Consider the following 17576-nt stretch of genomic DNA (forward strand, 5'->3'; position numbering starts at 1 on the left):
ACCGAGGTCACGTGGTCCCTTTGAGTCAACTGAACTTCCGCATACGTATAGACGACTGCAGCCAAAAAGTGAAGCTGCACTGCCATCTGCTGGCGGAGAAAAATTATTACAGCAAAAGATGAAGCAATTGGACCAGATCTTTAGAGATCTGTCTATGAGTTTTACAGAAGCCCAAACTTTGCCCTCAAAGGTTAAGTCTTCAACACCCCCTGGCGGCATTGAATCCTCCCTAGATGGAAAAAGGCAAAGCCAAAGGCGAATTCGAGGAAGCCAATTTGATGTTGCCACGCAAAGGCCAATGATGCAACCCCAGCATCCCCTGGTTCAACAACCAGATTTGCAACCAGAGCAACAAATTGTTCCTCAGCAGGTATTCACAGTCACCCCCTTGACTGGTGAGTCCAAATTAAAGGAGTCAGGAGAGAATTATAAAGCCTGGGTCAGTGAAATTGCGCTCTTGCTTCGAAGAGAAGGCACACATTCCATGATTTTTAATCCTCCTCCTCCACCGTGGACGCCTGCAATAAGAGACCTCGAAAACAGAGCAATCACGACTTTGCTCATGTCAATGGAAATTGAGATCCAAGGTATCTTTCCACCTGATGCAACTGCCCAAGAAATATGGGCTATTTTGGAAGATTGCTACAGGCCCGTTTCAATTGAATCCTCATGTTTGCTCATGTCTGAGTTCCATGGTTCGAAGTTGAAACCTGGTGAACGAATTGGTGGACATTTGACCAAACTGAAAAGAATGAGAAGTGAATTGAGACAAAATGGCCATGTAATCGATGATATCCAAATGATTAGCATCATCATTAACTCATTGAATTATGAATGGAAAGATGCTGTTGCAAAGATTAACTACGTGCCTATTGCTCAACGCACAGTTAACCACGTTTGCAGATTTTTAGTGGAAGACGAAGCTATCAGGTTAGCTACCCCACATCTGCAACGACCTCCAGCGTCAAAGGCTCCAGCCAGACGTCCCTTCCGAGGAAGAGGCTACGCTCCAAGGATGCCAAAATGCTACACCTGCAACCGTGTGGGACATGACACCCGGGATTGTCCCCAACGAGTTCCAGCTCCCGCCACGTACCAGCCCAGAGGAACAGATTCCAGAGGCAGAGGTAGAGGCGGAAGACAAGGTCGTCGTGATCCAAGGCGTGATTCACAAGCTCCACTTGTGACACTGGCCATAACCAACGTTCCACAACCTGATCCAAAGTTCGACAGACGTCTTTTGTGGACTTTAGATAGTGGAGCAGCTGTGCACGTTACCCACAGAAGGGAACTTTTCACAGAGATGGGCGAACCAGAGCCCGAGTATCGAGAACTGTATTCCTTCACCAACCACACTTGCAAGGTCATGGGAAAAGGAACTGTTTACATTGAAGAGCTCGATACACACATCCCTGATGTTTATTACATACCTTCAGCAACCAGTAATTTGCTTAGTCAAAGTCACTTATCTAGAGAGTTAAAGTTCCAGGTTCACCACCTCGAAAAAGCAAGTTACTTAGTTAAAGATGGTGATATTATTGCTGAAACTATGCTGATTGGTGGTGTTTATTACTTAAAGCCAAAGCCTAAAGGGCAAGCACAGGCAAGTATGCAAACTCCAAAAAGGCACAACGCAGACCCAGAGAGAGTTGTCCCAGAGAGAGAAAGCGTTACTGTGCCAAAGGCTCCTAAAGCCAACAAACAGACAAAACAGAAACAGATTGCTCAAAGCAAGCCTGAGGGTCCTCATGAAACTGTTAATGTTGAGAATTCACTAACTGGTAAACCTTTGCATTCCAGGTGTATTCACAAGTGGCACAGAAGATTGGGGCATGCCAGTTTCCGTGTTCTTAGAAAGATGCCGGAGTTCGCAAAAGGTTTGGATCTAAAGGGGTGTAAGGTGTTTTTGGATTGTGCCGTTTCCAAAAAGGCTAAATCCAAGGCGGCTCCAATTCCAAAACACGCTACACGCCGGTCAACACACATTTTTGATTTGGTACACACTGACATAGTGGGTCCTTTCCCACCAACACTTGGTGGCAGAAAGTATTTTTTAACAATTGTAGATAATCATTCTAGATATGGATTTGTATATCCTATGAGAGAGAAATCTGAGACCTTTCAGATCTTTAAAGACTTTGCAGCGTTTGTTTCTACACAATACCAAGTTCGCATCGCCAGAATCCAGAGTGACTGTGGTGCAGAATTCATGTCTCAGCGTTTCCAGGACTGGATGCGTAAGAATGGAATTCTTCATCAGACATCTGCTCCATATACACCGGCTCATAACGGAGTCGTAGAAAGAAGACAAGGGGTTCTACAAACCATGATGCGTTGTCTTCTAGAAGATGCCAATCTCAGTAACGCATACTGGGGTGAAGCAATCAAATATGCAAATTACATTGTCAACCGTACTTGGAGCAGTGTAATCAATCAAACTCCTTTCTACATGCTGTATGGCTATAAGCCTGATCTCAAGAACCTTCACATTTTTGGTTCATATGCTATGGTGAACACTCCCTTAAGTCAAAGAAGAAAGGGAGGTACAGTAGCAAAGAGACTGAGATTTATGGGTATTGATGATAATTCAAAATGGTATAAATTCATTGATACTAAACATGTGATTGTCATTTCAAAATCTGATAATTTTGAGGAAGATATTGACTGGTCCAGGATTCATTCCAATGATCCTGAAGTTTATTTTCCTAGAGATGGTGTTCCAGATGCCACGCAGCCTGATGACAATTCGCAGGCAGATGTTCCTTCTACCAGTTCTTCACAACCTGATGTTCCGTCTTCGCAAGCCGCGGATGCTGATGCTAGCGACGAACGTGAGGACGAGGATGATGATGAAGAAGAAGAAGAAGACTGGTCTGTTGTTCCTAGACGCTCCAAGAGGGCCACAAAAGGAATCCCTCCACAACGTTATTCATGGCAACTGACAAAAACACCAGTACCTTTGATTTGCAACGTTACTCTTCCTCCAGAGACATTCACACAAATCAAACAGCTTCCTGATTCAGAACAAGACAAGTGGTATGATGCAATGCAGGATGAAATGGACAGTTTAAAGAAACTTAATGTATTCACACCTGCAAAACCTCCAGCAAACAAGAAAGTCATTGGCACCCGATGGGTCTACAGAATCAAGAAGAAACCGAATGGTGAGTCTTTATACAAAGCCAGACTTGTAGCTCAGGGTTTCGCTCAACGTTATCCTGAGGACTACACAAACACTTACTCACCAACAGTCAGAACTGAAAGCGTAAAAATTGCCTTAACCACTGCAACTATTCTTGGTTTAGAAGTTTTTCAATTTGATGTGGACACAGCTTATCTACATGCAGACCTAGATGAAGAGATCTACGTGAGAAGCCCTCCAGGATTCCGAAAGCAAGAAGGGGATACCTGGTTCCTGAACAAAAGTCTTTATGGTCTGAAACAGTCAGGTTTAATGTGGTATCTATGTCTTACTGACAAACTAAATTCAATGGGCTTTATTAAGTCCGAAACTGATGAATGCGTGTTCACAAAAAGATCTAACAATGCATATGAGATAATTCTTGTTTATGTTGATGATATTGTTTATATTGGTCCAAATAAGAAAATGAGTGAGATTTTTGCCAAAAGTTTGCAGAGATACTTCACACTAAAATCTTTAGGACACATTAGCACTTATTTAGGTGTTCAAATTGAAAAGACACAGAAGGGGTTTAGTCTTTCACAAGAGGAGAAAATTGACCACATTCTACATCATTGCAACATGAAAGATGCTAGCACAACAAAGACACCCATGCAAACAGATTTTCACAACTTAACACATGAACCAAGTCCTGAGTTCGAGGATCAAACACTTTATCGTTCAGTCATTGGTTCACTATTATACATTAGTAGTTGGACCAGACCTGACATCGCACTTAGTGTTCATCTTTTATCACGACACGTAGGTAAGGCAACACAATTTCATTGGTCATGCATTAAGAAGTTGTTGAAATACCTGAAACATACTAAACACATGAAGTTATTGCTAGAACCAACACACACTGATCAACCAAAGCTGATTTGTTTTGCTGACGCCGACTGGGCGAGCGACAAGAAGTCACGCAAAAGCACTTCTGGTTACATGATGTTCCTAAATGGTTGTCCTGTTTACTGGCAAGTGAGAAAACAGAGTTTTGTTTCATGTTCATCTACTGAAGCTGAATATGCTTGTGTTTCAGATGCTTGTAATTCTCTAACGTGGTTTGATGCTTTGATCACAGATATCTGGACACATCCGATTCGACCAATCACCGTGATGGAAGATAATGTATCTGTTGTCTATATTTCTGAGTCACATTTTACAGGTTCTAGGTCCAGACACATTGACATTCGTTATCAAAACACAAAGCAATTAGTTAAGCAAGGTTTTGTTAAATTTCAATATGTTTCTACACATGATCAGATCGCAGACATGCTTAACAAACCACTCGCCGCAAATCAACACGAGTATCTGCGAAAGAAGATGTGCCTTAATTGATGATTTGATGACGTCAGCCCAGACTAGCAAAAGAAGGGGTGTCACGATGTTAAAAAGTTTGCTAGGCATAAACTGACATTCAAGAGTTAAACTAAGAAAGCTTTATTGCGCAGGTCATAAAACAAAAAAGGTTCTTATCTGAAAGTGATTTATTGCGCATGCGTTACACATTCCAAAATTCCTTTCTTCTTTGTTCGGCAGCCAACTTTGGCAGACGGAGCTTTCATTATCAAAATGTAACCATTAGTTATTTTCTGTTTCATTTACTTTTATTATTTTCGTATTAAAGTTTGTTTATTAATTAGAATACTTAAAGACTTTTACTTTTCTCAATATCTCAAAAGATATGCGGAAGGGAATCAGCCACGGTCCATTGATCTCAGATATCAGGCGTTTTTTTTCCCCTGACAATATTCATATATCTTTTAGAGACATAAAATATACTTTCCTGTGCTATATATTGATGTATGCTACTCAGGTCAGTTAAATGTGGTTTATAGAATAAATATTCTTTAATTCATAGAAAACATTAATAGTTCAGGATTGTTTAACCAATAAACTAGGATACATGTGAGCTTGATAAATCTGTCTACTAATGAAAATAAAGTTAAAATTAACAAAGGTATCCAAAAGCTGTTAGCAGATAAAAGAGTTAGTAAATAACATTTTACTCTTCTAGGAAAACAAAGAGCATGAGAAAGGGACCCAAAATACGTCCCCTAAATTCTGTATGACAGACAAGTCAGTTAGGTGAAATGGGCAGTATAGAAATGTGATGGATGGATGGATGGATGGATGGATGGATGGATGGATGGATGGATGGATGGATAAAGAAATTCTTGCAGACTGTCAAATGTCTGATATTATAAATGTCTGATATTATATCCTGCAACAATAAAACTAAATCCTAATACTTCTTGTGATGTCTGTTTCCTGAGCTGGCCTTCCTAAAATGCTGACACCTGTTTAGCAAAGGCAGAATCCGACTTAATTTGATCAGACTCTTGACTTTGAACAAATGAGAATATACTTTTTCTAACTTTAAACTTTGTCCTTTCTAGGCAGAGATCACTACCCAAGCCACAGACATGGATTTCCTGACAAAATGCATAGAAATAAAAAAAAGTCTTTTTATCTTTTTTTTTTCTTTTGAGTTGACTAAAAGGGAAGGCCCTCTTGAAAAAAGATTGTAAAAATGCATATGAAATATACCCTTAGTAGATAAAATATAAATTGCAAACCTGAAAACATTCTTATCCAATGCATTTTATAACTATTTATTTCATAACTTATAATGTATAATTTTCTAAAAAGGCAATATTGAATGCTTTCTTAATTATAATGCTAATCCGATCCATAGCACTCATCATATGAATTATTATGAAATTGGTTTTTAAAATAAAAGCTTCTTAGTAAAACTTGAAAAGTACCATTTATCACTACTTGTTAAAAAAAAGATTTTAGATGAGAGGAACATACAAATATGTTGGCCTAAATTTGTCCCAAGCAAATCGAGAGCATTATGATTAATGCTACAAAGTTTGGTCCTGCTAGATTTGAAAAATTATTCCACAGTTATCAAGCATATGGATAGAGATTATAATTGTTATTATTTATATTATTTGGGTTTCTAAACTTAAAAAATATTATTCAAGAGCTTTGTTGGTTTTTATCAGCTCTGATTAGGAGAAAAAAAAGTAAAAATAAATAAATAAACTACCCATTTTTTGTTTAATGTAGTAAATGTATAGTTTACTACACTGATACATTTACATTACAATATTATGTAATATGGTTTTTATCAACCAATGTAGCCCATTAATAAACATGTGCCCCCCTCTCTCTCTCCCTCTCTCTCCCTCCCTCCCTCTCTCCCTCTCCCTCCCTCCCTCTCTCCCTCTCCCTCCCTCTGTGAGAGAGGGGGGGAGAGAGTCTCTGTGTGTGTGCATTTAGAAGAAAATGAAATGTGGTTCATGTCATTCTGCTTTGTGGGAATGCAACTGTTTTATCTTCAATCTGTTTTTCATTTGTGGTAGAGGCAAGAAAGTATATAGTAGATTCCTGACCTGCTGGTTAGAAATGACAGTTCACTACTTTCTAGGTCTATCATTCAAGTATGATTAATCACTGAATTGATGAATCTTGTACTAGTTCCCATGAGGCATCTTTGCCACATTAAAGGTGCATTCCAGAAGGATGATTTCATCAGCCATTATCATTTATCCAACATGTTTTTTAAATTTTACAAATTGCACAGAAGGAATATATATATTACAGAACAAAGTGAGATATTTTGATTGGCAAGAGAAACATAGAAATTAATAATCTTTCCCATTAATCACTGCTTGTTTCCAGCTTGTATGAATCTTCCATCTAATACCTAACACATATGTCATTTACAAGCATTATTTATTAAATACAAATATAAGCTATTATTCATCTTGAAAATACCAGAGTAGTTTCAGAGGACAAATACAATTAAATATAATAAAACAGATTATCTCTGTCAAATATTTTTGAGCAAATAAAGCTGTTTCATACTTAATTAGTGAGGGAAAAAAACCAGAACTCCTCAAGCACACAGTGGTAACCATTGCTCAATGTATATATTATACATATATTATATTTGTGCAAATCCATCTCTTATATATGTTGGATGCATAGGTAATGCATATTATTTGCATTTCAAAAAAGACCTGTTTTTGGAACATTGTCAAATCAGGTCCGCAAATTTTCTGTAAGTCTTGATGCAGCAATCAAGCCAGTTCAATATCGGCACTCCAGTCTAAAAAGTATATTTACCAACTAGAATTATCCACTTTTAATATATTCCAGTTCAGATTTATTCTCATAAAAAAATAAAACAATCAGATCACTAGAATGCTGGAGATGCAAACAAATACAGAGAACATACTACCACATGTGGTGGACCTGTTCCTCAGCAAAATAATATTGGATAAGGATTAAAAAATGGTTAGAGGAAATGGTAAAACAGCAAATAGAGTTAAAACCTGAACTATTCCTATTAGGCCTATTATCAGGCAAATATAACAAAAAAATCCAATATTTAATATTACATGTAATAATGGTGGCTAGAAGAGTATATGCTCAAAACTGGAAAAATGGCAATATACCCTTTGAGGAAATTGTAATAAAGAAGATATTAGACTGCGCTGAGATGAATAGGTTAACTATGGAAATCAAAGACAAAGAAGAAACAGAGTACTATTTAATTTCAGATGTATGGTATAATTGGCTTGACAATAGATACAAAGATTAGAAAACTAATAATGAAAGATGATTAAGGAATTAGAAATTAGAAATAAATGTAAATATAATGTAAGATGAAGAATATTTATTGTTTAGAATAGGATATAACAACAAGATGTTACAAAAATGTAAAAATATATTTAGAATGATAACTATATACTCTATATTTAATGGAATATATAACAAAATTGTAGATATAAACAGGTATAGAGTTGTTTCAAAGATGAAATTATGATGTAAAATGAAGAAAATTGTATAATAAAAATATCTTTAAAAAACAACAACAAAGCATTCAACCCATCTATTAACCATAAATGCCCAAGACTTGCTAAGGAGAATTTTTAAAAATCTAAAATATTTTGCAGTCCTTTATTTTTTAACTCTCTTTTCCATGCAGTTCAAAATAAATGATAATCATACTGGTGTGGGACACAGCATTAAAAGTTACTATCTTTCTTTAGCTAACTAGTTTTTATCTCTTCTAGGTTATGGGTTCTGCAACTCCTTTGATTGGTGAGCACCAGGCTGAAGACAAACAGCTTATAACTGAGCTTGTTGTAAGCAGAATGAACCAACTTCTATCTAAAACACCTATACCATCTCCTCAGAAACCAACTGCTACTCAGCAACCTCAGGTAAGGAATGCTGACTCATGAAAAAAAGAATTTTAGTAGGAAATATCAGGAACAACCTCAGCATTTTGATCTGGAATATTACCAGAGCTGGGTTTCTGCTGGTTCACCCTGGATCAGGCAAACCAGTAGTGGTGGCATTACCTGCCTACCTACCTGGACACTTCTGCGCACGCGCAAAAGCATCCTGTGAGCGCACACGCGAACCGGTAGTAAAATAAATTGAAACCCACCACTGGATATTATGTGGATAATTCCTTGGATAAAATTTAATACATGGTGTTTTTAAAATATCCAAACAGAGATCAATTGGAAGTAAAGCAGTAACTTTAAAAGTAAACTTTCAGAATACATTATGTATCTGTTGTTTGTTAGTTAACTGGCACAAAATAAGCTATAATCATCTTTTATTTGCTTCTGCTAATTTTCTTCTCAAGGCTTTGTGACATAAACAGCTCTGTACATCCTATTTTATGTGGCTATAGCAGTTTGTATGTTTGTATCTATATATTTTTCTATTTATTTGAAGTAAATATTTACTGGCTATGCTTTTTGTCTTCTTCAGGCCCAAAATAGTTTTAATTGACAAAAACATTATCAAATTGTAATTAAACATACAATAATATCTCAGTACATTTGTATCTTCAAGTCACTCTTCAAAAGAGTTAAACATTCCTAGTTGTTGATGACTTTCATTCATGACACTAAACCTGACCAGAAGATCATAACTGACCATGCTGACTAGTCATTTATTATGAAGTTCAAAAAGAAAGAACTGCTTATTCGTAAGTAATAAATATGTCTAACTTACTGCTGTGAGTAGATGTTAGGTCATGAATATGAATTTGGTTTCTTGGTAGGTGATATTATTTTCCTTAGGGAGAAATACTTAATTGGTTTTAGGTAAGTAAATTCCCTGACACCTTACTTGAGTAGTGGGCCCATCCATCCATCAAATGTATATGGCTGCCCATCTCATGAAAAGATGGTGTGGTGGCATGCAATAAAATTATAAAACAGTTAACATATCAAAAACTAACATAAAAATTTTAAAAATCACAATTAAAACATAAGAAAGAGCAGCAGTCATCAATAATAATAGAGCTAAGTACCTCACCTGTCCCCTGAGTTCCCGAAGCCACCAGGATACACAGATTTTGAAGGATTTTCAGAAAATCAACAGGGAAACTCACCTTGGAGGAGGGAGGGTGTTCCAAAAGACTGTTGCAACAGCAGAAAAGACCTGCAGCATGTCTCTTCTGCCAGGTTAGATGGATGGATAGATATAATCAGGGAGAAGCAATCCCTCAAAAAATATTAGTGTATTACAGAATGCTAATGATGCAGTAATTTTGCTCTTGATCTCAGTGGGTCTTAAAAGAGCATTGGGATCACTATTACTATAACTATCACAATTATTACAATGAGGAGATATTAACAATTAGCGTTACCAACAACCAAGTCTGTTACCTTCCCCTAACAGCCAAAACAATGAATCTGAAAATTAGTTGGAGACACCATTGATGAGGCAAAAACTTTCAGTTGTTTTTCAAGCTAGAAGCTGAAATGCTCACTTACATTATGTATCACAAATGATTGGCTTCAGGGTAGTTATGGAAAGTACATTAAGACCAGAAGATTATGCTAAAATCCTTGCTCAGGCTACACATATGCAGCAAGAAGAAGGTAATATTAGCAATCTGAATAATATGAACATGGAATAGTAATATATAATGCAAATACTTATATATATACATCCGCTGTCTTATACAGACACAAACACATGATGTTTATGCTCACATACTCTCATTAGGAGATTTCACAGTATAAAAATCGAAGAGCAAAAAGGCATTATGACTTTTATTTTATTTAATTCAGTCTGTTTTGCTGCCTAAAATATATCAGGTCAGCTTAATTTACCACCACCACCCCACACACACACCCCTCCCCTTTAAGAGTGTAGCACCATCTTGTGGGAAATGCTTGTATCTACTGAAAGCAAGTTCATTCCTATTTTTAACGAGATTGAGCAAAGACTTTAAGATAAATTTTAATAATGAAGCCAAAATGCAGTTAGAAATATATGACTTTAAGTATATCCAAAACGTCAATAACTTTGCATTATAAAATTGTTATATGAAGAATTTAGACAGTTGTTTGGACAAGATATTTGTTACAAGTAAAGAGTAACTCAGCTCAGCCCAGCTGCAGGACTTCAGTATCTTCTCCTCAGTCACCACATCATCATCTCTGGTAGCTCTGCTGTGAGTAACTATTTCTCCTGTATCTTTGCTGCTTCAGCATTTGTATGCTAGAGCTATGTGATTCAAGGATTAATGTATCTTTTTAATCATAGAAGGCCCAAAGCATTGAAAACACTGGAAAGCATAAAAAACAGATACAGTTAGAACTAAAAAAAGAAATTGTATAAGGGCTACAAGCATCACTCACATTTTTTTGTTGGTTACCTTTCCGAGTATACTGGAATATGTGGACGTTTTAAGGCCAGGTACCTTTTGCATACATGTGGGAAAATGATACGGAAGGGGAGAGTCCTTTTCTTTGTGAGGTTCTCATCCTTATGGAAAACTGTTTGGTTAGAAAAAATGATAACAACGTTAAAACATTTTTATCAAATTCCCCAACAAAGAGAGCATCACTAAAATAAAAGTGAAGATCACAGATACACCAGATTATGCAAAAACAATTATCCTCCTTTCTCTGAAAATCAAAATGTACTGACTATGAGAAAGAAAGAAAATCCAAATTAAATTAATACTTTTGTTAAGTGAGCTGAAAGTTTATCAAAAGTTTGTAAGGTTTTGAATTTCTAAGGACTCCTCATAGAATATCCAGAAAGAGAGTAAACTATTTAAGCCACATATTACTGGTAATAAATCAAACTGGTAATACATTGGAAAAAGTATTCTTCCAAAGCTTGCTGGAAGAAAGAAAGAAAGAAGGATAATGCCACAGATCTCTTGCTGGATGGAAAAGTCAGAAAGTTAGGCAGTGTTTATAGCAGGAGCCCCCACAAACCTGCAGCTAAAATGAAAAAAAAAAACCTTCAAGAAGGAGTAGCATATGTGTAATATAAAAGTATGTTGCCAATTTGGAATTTGGCAGGAAGTCATGAGCACTGGCAGCTGCCCTAGGAAAAATGGTTGTTAAGTTGGTGTGATCAGTTCTAAAACAAAATGTCAGGTGAGCAGTGAACCATGAGGGCACAAGAGAAACTTCTCTGGGCACACTGGTGCCCCTAGGCTTATGTTGTGGATCCCAGCTTTATACTTACTTACAAAGCTGGAGATTTTTGTATTTGATTAAAAAAAATATCAGAAGCCAAAACACATTGAAAGAATTACACCGTCAAAGAATAGAAGGAAAAACTATTGTTGAATACTTAGCATGTGGCAATTATCCAAATTAGTGTTTGTTGGTTTCTGCACCACCAGATGGAGATGTTGTTATTTAGTAATACTTCAATGTTTGTTATTGCTGAACTTTATATAAAAACACTTTTTCTAGATGTTTAGCTTTTCACTTTTATGTATGAAATTATAGAACAATGGTCATCTCATAGTATGCATTTCAACCAATTCTTGATTATTTGTGTATGATCTTTGGACACCTGAGAAATGTCTAAAGCCAGTACTTTTCTTATGCAGAGATGGTTAAGATTACTGAATATTTTTTGTGGGGAGAGTGAGGGCTGTTGTAACTTAGTAAGTAAAATGAATTAATGAAGTAACAAGAAATGCACAGGCTCTCATGAATTATGTAGATAGGGTTAGAACTCTTTGAGGGTTTTTTTCTATGAATTTCTTTGGATAAACTTTGTAGGGGGTGTTTTGGGTTTTTTAAGTATAATATGTTACACTTACTTTAGGACATATAACTTCTAGAAGTTTTTTTAATGTTTTCTGACTCAAAATTGCAATAAGCCATGCTGTAGACTTTCAGAATTTATGTTCAGAGAGGCATTGGAGAATACTAAAATAATGTTTGAGAGCTTCTTATAATTCTGAAGCTTCAGATTTGCCCCCTCCTACTGTAACATAACTTCTACATGTTCAGTATCAGAAGCAAAAAAGGATCAAAGAAATCCCTTTGAATTTCCTCTACCTTAAAACAAAGCAAACTTCTAAGGAGAAATATCTGAGGAATACATATGACTAGAAGAGAGCTACATAGCTTTAATACAATAAATACAATAGCAGAGTTGGAAGGGGCCTTGGAGGTCTTCTAGTCCAACCCCCTGCCTATGCAGGAAACCCTATACCGTTTCAGACAAATGGCTATCCAACATCTTCTTAAAGACTTCCAGTGTTGGGGCTTTCACAACTTCTGGAGGCAAGCTGTTCCACTGATTAATTGTTCTAACTGTCAGGAAGTTTCTTCTCAGTTCTAAGTTGCTTCTCTCCTTGATTAGTTTCCACCCATTGCTTCTTGTTCTGCCCTCGGGTGCTTTGGAGAATAGTTTGACTCCCTCTTCTTTGTGGCAACCCCTGAGATATTGGAACACTGCTATCATGTCTCCCCTAGTCCTTCTTTAGTAGTAGTACCTACAGTATATTAAAAAATGCAAATGTAAAAGTTAGAAAAAAGATGTTACAGTTTATCTACAATAGGTAAACAATTAAGAAAGAAAAAGATGTTTACATGTTCATGGTAGCTAGGGATAGCCATTAGAGAGTTACTTTCTTTAAGATAGTACACTCTTCCAAATGGAATAGAAGGAATTAAATAGTTTTATTTATAGTTTCAAATTCTACTGTTCAATGAGCAACAAGTGCATCCGTAGGAAAGTGTGCAAGGGTTATTAAGATTACAAAATGCTTAAACAAAGATATATTTGAGGAAATGAGGTGAACAGGAAATATGAGCGGTCATAATGGGAAGCCAAATTTAAGGCAAAGGCATTTCCTTTGAGATGGACTATATTAAGCATAGACCATAGATCTCTTGAGTTGGTACAGATTTCACCAATACCTTTTTAATCACAGTTCACGTCCACAGGCCACCAATCATGGTCAAAGTCAGAACCTCCATAGCCAACAAATGACTAGTTTCATTAACTGAAACAAATCTGTTCACTTAAACTAAGAGATAATGACAAAATCCATCATTACCCATGACGCAACAGCTGAGATCAAGCTCTGCTCTCAACATTCACCAGACAAAAGTAATAAATTTTCCACCCTGCTGCTTACTCTCCACTTGTAGAGTACTTTTACAAATATGGCAGACCCTTATTGATTTTTAATGTTCGGAGGCCTGAATCATCAATCTTCTGTACCCAATCATTTAAAAAAATACCCAATTTCAGTAGAAATGCTTCTGTAAGTGAGAATAATCTGTCTCCTTTGCATTTTGTATTATATAAGCTATAAATGTCAATACATTTATTGTTGCTATGTCTTTTTAATGCAGCGGTTCTCAAATAGTGGGGCGCGCCCCCCTGGGGGGGCGCGAGGCTCCGTAAAGGGGGGCGCGAAGGCTCCCTTTGCATCTGGGTGCAACGGCGGCGGCGGCGTGGGCGAGGCATAATATATCCCGCCTGGAAGTGGCAGCACTTCGGACTGTGGATTTTCATTGGAGCCGCGGGCTGGAGCTGTGCAAGAAGCCTGCTCGGGCGGGGGTGGGAGGGAGGGAAGCATGGCTGTCCCAGGCTTCTGTCCCTTCCCCCCCCCCCAGCCCAAGCAGACTTTTTGCACAGCTCCAGCCCGCGGCTCTGATGAGTCTCTGAGCAGTCCCCAGCGCTGCCACTTCAAGCCGGGATATATTCTGCAATGACCTCGGCGGCGTCTTTATGCAGGTAGCTCGCCTCCCCGCCAGCAGCTCCACCGCCAGCATTCCGTCTGGAAGCGGAAGCGCAACAGCCGCTGTTGGAGAAGGGACAAAGGGGCGGCGGTCGCCCGATCTTGCCACCGCCACCCCTTTGCCCCTGGTAACGGCGATTGTTGTGCTGCTGCTTCCAGCTGGGATGCTGGAGGAGCTGCTGGCTGGGAGGGAGGGAAGAAGGGGAGGAGGGAGTAAGGATAGACAAGCAAGAGGGAAAGAGGAAAGAAGGCAAGCAGGCAGGAAGGAGGCAGAAGGAAGGAGGGAAGAATGGAACTGGAAGGGAGGCAGGGAAGGAGGGAGGGAGAAAGGAAGGATAGGAGGATAGGGAAAGAGGAAAGAAGGCAGGCAGGCAGGGGGAAAGAGGAAGGAGGGAACTGGAAGGGAGGCAGGAAGGAAGGGAAGGAGGAAGGGAGGGTGGAAGGAAGGATAGACAAGTAAGAGGGAAAGAGGAAAGAAAGCATGTGACTACGGTGGGAGACGAGGAAAGACCGGTGTGCTATGTTATGCAGAGGTGTACTTATAACAATTTTATAGACAAATTATACTATTTACAGTCGCGGGGGGGGCGAAATGTTTTCTTCTTCCTAGGGGGGGCATGACAGAAAATAATTGAGAAGCACTGTTTTAATGGGACATTTACAAAGTACATTAAAATCATTTTTTGCTGGATGTTCTTACCCAAAAATATATACAGTATTTAAATTTCTCTTGCACTAGAAAAGCTCTTTTTTTGTGGCAATATGAGCTTTTTGGCAGTGGCGGGGCTAACATGAGGTTATTTTATGAACACTACAGGAGAGGAAAACATAAGAGGGATCTTGGAGTTCTAGTGGACAACCATTTAAATATGAGCCAGCAGTGTGCAGCAGCTGCCAAAAAAGCCAACACAGTTCTAGGCTGCATCAACAGAGGGATAGAATCAAGATCACGTGAAGTGTTAATACCACTTTATAATGCCTTGGTAAGGCCACACTTGGAATACTGCATTCAGTTCTGGTCGCCACGATGTAAAAAAGATGTGGAGACTCTAGAAAGAGTGCAGAGAAGAGCAACAAAGATGATTAGGGGACTGGAGACTAAAACATATGAAGAACGGTTGCAGGAACTAGGTATGTCTAGCTTAAGAGAAAGAAGGACTAGGGGAGACATGATAGCAGTGTTCCAATATCTCAGGGGTTGCCACAAAGAAGAGGGAGTCAAACTATTCTCCAAGGCACCTGGGGTAGAACAAGAAGCAATGGGTGGAAACTAATCAAGGAGAGAAGCAACTTAGAACTGAGGAGAAACTTCCTGACAGTTAGAACAATTAATCAGTGGAACAGCTTGCCTCCAGAAGTTGTGAATGCCCCAACACTGGAAGTCTTTAAGAAGATGTTGGATAGCCATTTGTCTGGAACGGTATAGGGTTTCCTGTCTAGGCAGGGGGTTGGACTAGAAGACCTCCTTTCCAACTCTACTATTGTATTGTATTGTATAAGTTCCCTCTTTCTATGTCCTGCAGTCCCAGTGAAATGTCTGTCTTTTTGCACTCCCTTCACTGAGCTTCCTAATGATACACCAAGAGTCATTTCTATTCTGGCATTCAGGGAATTTTTTAAGGTGGCAAGAAGAGATCAGTTCTAACAACCAAAGGTATATTTCTCAGTCTATCCTAATCACCTTGTAGCATTCTTGCACTCTTATCTCTATGGGTTTTTTCCTTTTTTTTTTATCTTGCAGAGTGGATCGGCTAAGGAGTCCGAATCAAATAAAGTCCCATCCCAGCGACCACCTCCTCAAGGTTGTTTACAATACATTCTCGACTGTAATGGCATTGCAGTAGGACCAAAACAAGTCCAGGCGACTTAAATTTTTGAAATTTAAAACAGGGGTTAAAGCCAAAAGAGGAGAAAAAAAAGAAAGAAAGAAATCAACAATACCAATTGTTCGTGCAGGTTTTTTTTTTTTTCATTGTTTCACTGCTGACCTGGATTGTGTTTTTTCTATGCAGTGTCAAATATATTGTCTGGTTGTTTATCTGTTTGTGTTGTAATGCTTACTTATGTTTCTCTGTATAACTTGTGATTCAGGGCTGTTGTCCACAGTGTACAGTGTACAAGAATTGTGCCTCTACTAAGTCAGTGAGACTGTATATTATGGATGGTTAGACAGTATTTTTGAAGTATTCTATATTGTGGGTTTAAAAAAAAGGCTAACCAACCCTGGCTGAGATATAATACTTTTGCTTAACTCTGTGAGTATGTATGCTACATTTGATTTGGAATTTTTTAATGTGCATGATTATTGAAAAGTGATTATAATATTTGAAAAGTCTCATATATATTACTAAATATATTAAATGAGACATTTTCTTTTTATAATTTTATAAAGATTGCTTAATTTTGAGTTAAGACATACATAAATTGAAAAACTAGTATTTTTATTTTTAATGTTTACATACAAAATATAAAAGAATTATTTCCAGAAATGCATAAATATCTTCTATTTTCAGTGCAGAATTTTTAGGGAAAAATCTGTATCTACTAGCTTCAGTGCTACAAAAATGGGCCACATATGTGCAATATTGATTCAAATTTGATATTGAATGTATTTAAGTTCAAAAGGGGAGTTTCTTTGTTGGTTATGAAGTAGCCATCTGGTTTTCTACCAAACTAAAAAAAAATGTTTACTAGAATTACCTTATCTACATAATTCAGGTAAGCTACGGTTCTTTAGCTAAAATAGTTAGCAAAAAAAAAAGAAAGAAAGAAAAGCCTTCTGCAATTAATCAGCACCTTTCTTTCTAAATATTATGCTATCCACCCTTTTCAGGGTTTTTTTAAATGTCATTCATGAACTCAATGTGTTGCTATATCATTCTGTATTTATTATGATTATGGCCAAGCAAATAGGATACACTAAAATGCAACTATGATCCAATCTAGCATTTTAAGCTTAAATAGCTAAGTACAGTAGGAAAAGAATGTTACTGGATCTTGAATGTCCATAAGAGTCAAAAGCTTAGCCATAGAATGTAGTACATGGGACTCAAGTATATGTAAATAATAAAACAAGGGTACCTGACCTAGATGGGGAGGGATGTACTTTTGCTAAACTTTCTTATAGCCATAATTGCTTATGACTGTCACGAACCAGGGGCTGTGTGCATACCTTACAAGCAATATCCAGGCAGGCAATTAAGCTGTTATAGTAGTCATTCAAATGCACCTCTTAAGCATTCTGTAGAAGTGAGGGAATGAATTATGTTGTCAATTGAAGACAAATAATAAGGTCAATAGTAATCCCTAGGTTAATACAAACTAATATGTTTT

At 37.6% G+C, this 17576-nt stretch overlaps 1 protein-coding gene across 1 annotated transcript in view; it reads left to right on the forward strand.

Annotated features, from left to right (window-relative positions):
• The window catches only part of SYN2 (synapsin II), a 130374-nt gene that overhangs the window by 104749 nt on the left and 8049 nt on the right, over positions 1-17576 (forward strand). The window contains exons 10-11 of the mRNA XM_081939095.1: positions 8275-8424; positions 15985-16045. Of these exons, the coding sequence (XP_081795221.1) occupies positions 8275-8424; positions 15985-16045 (211 nt within the window). The remainder of the gene's footprint in view (positions 1-8274; positions 8425-15984; positions 16046-17576) is intronic.

This window comes from Natrix helvetica (genome assembly GCF_964273705.1).
Source record: "Natrix helvetica genome assembly, chromosome: 1".
Classification (NCBI taxonomy): Eukaryota; Metazoa; Chordata; class Lepidosauria; order Squamata; family Natricidae; genus Natrix; species Natrix helvetica.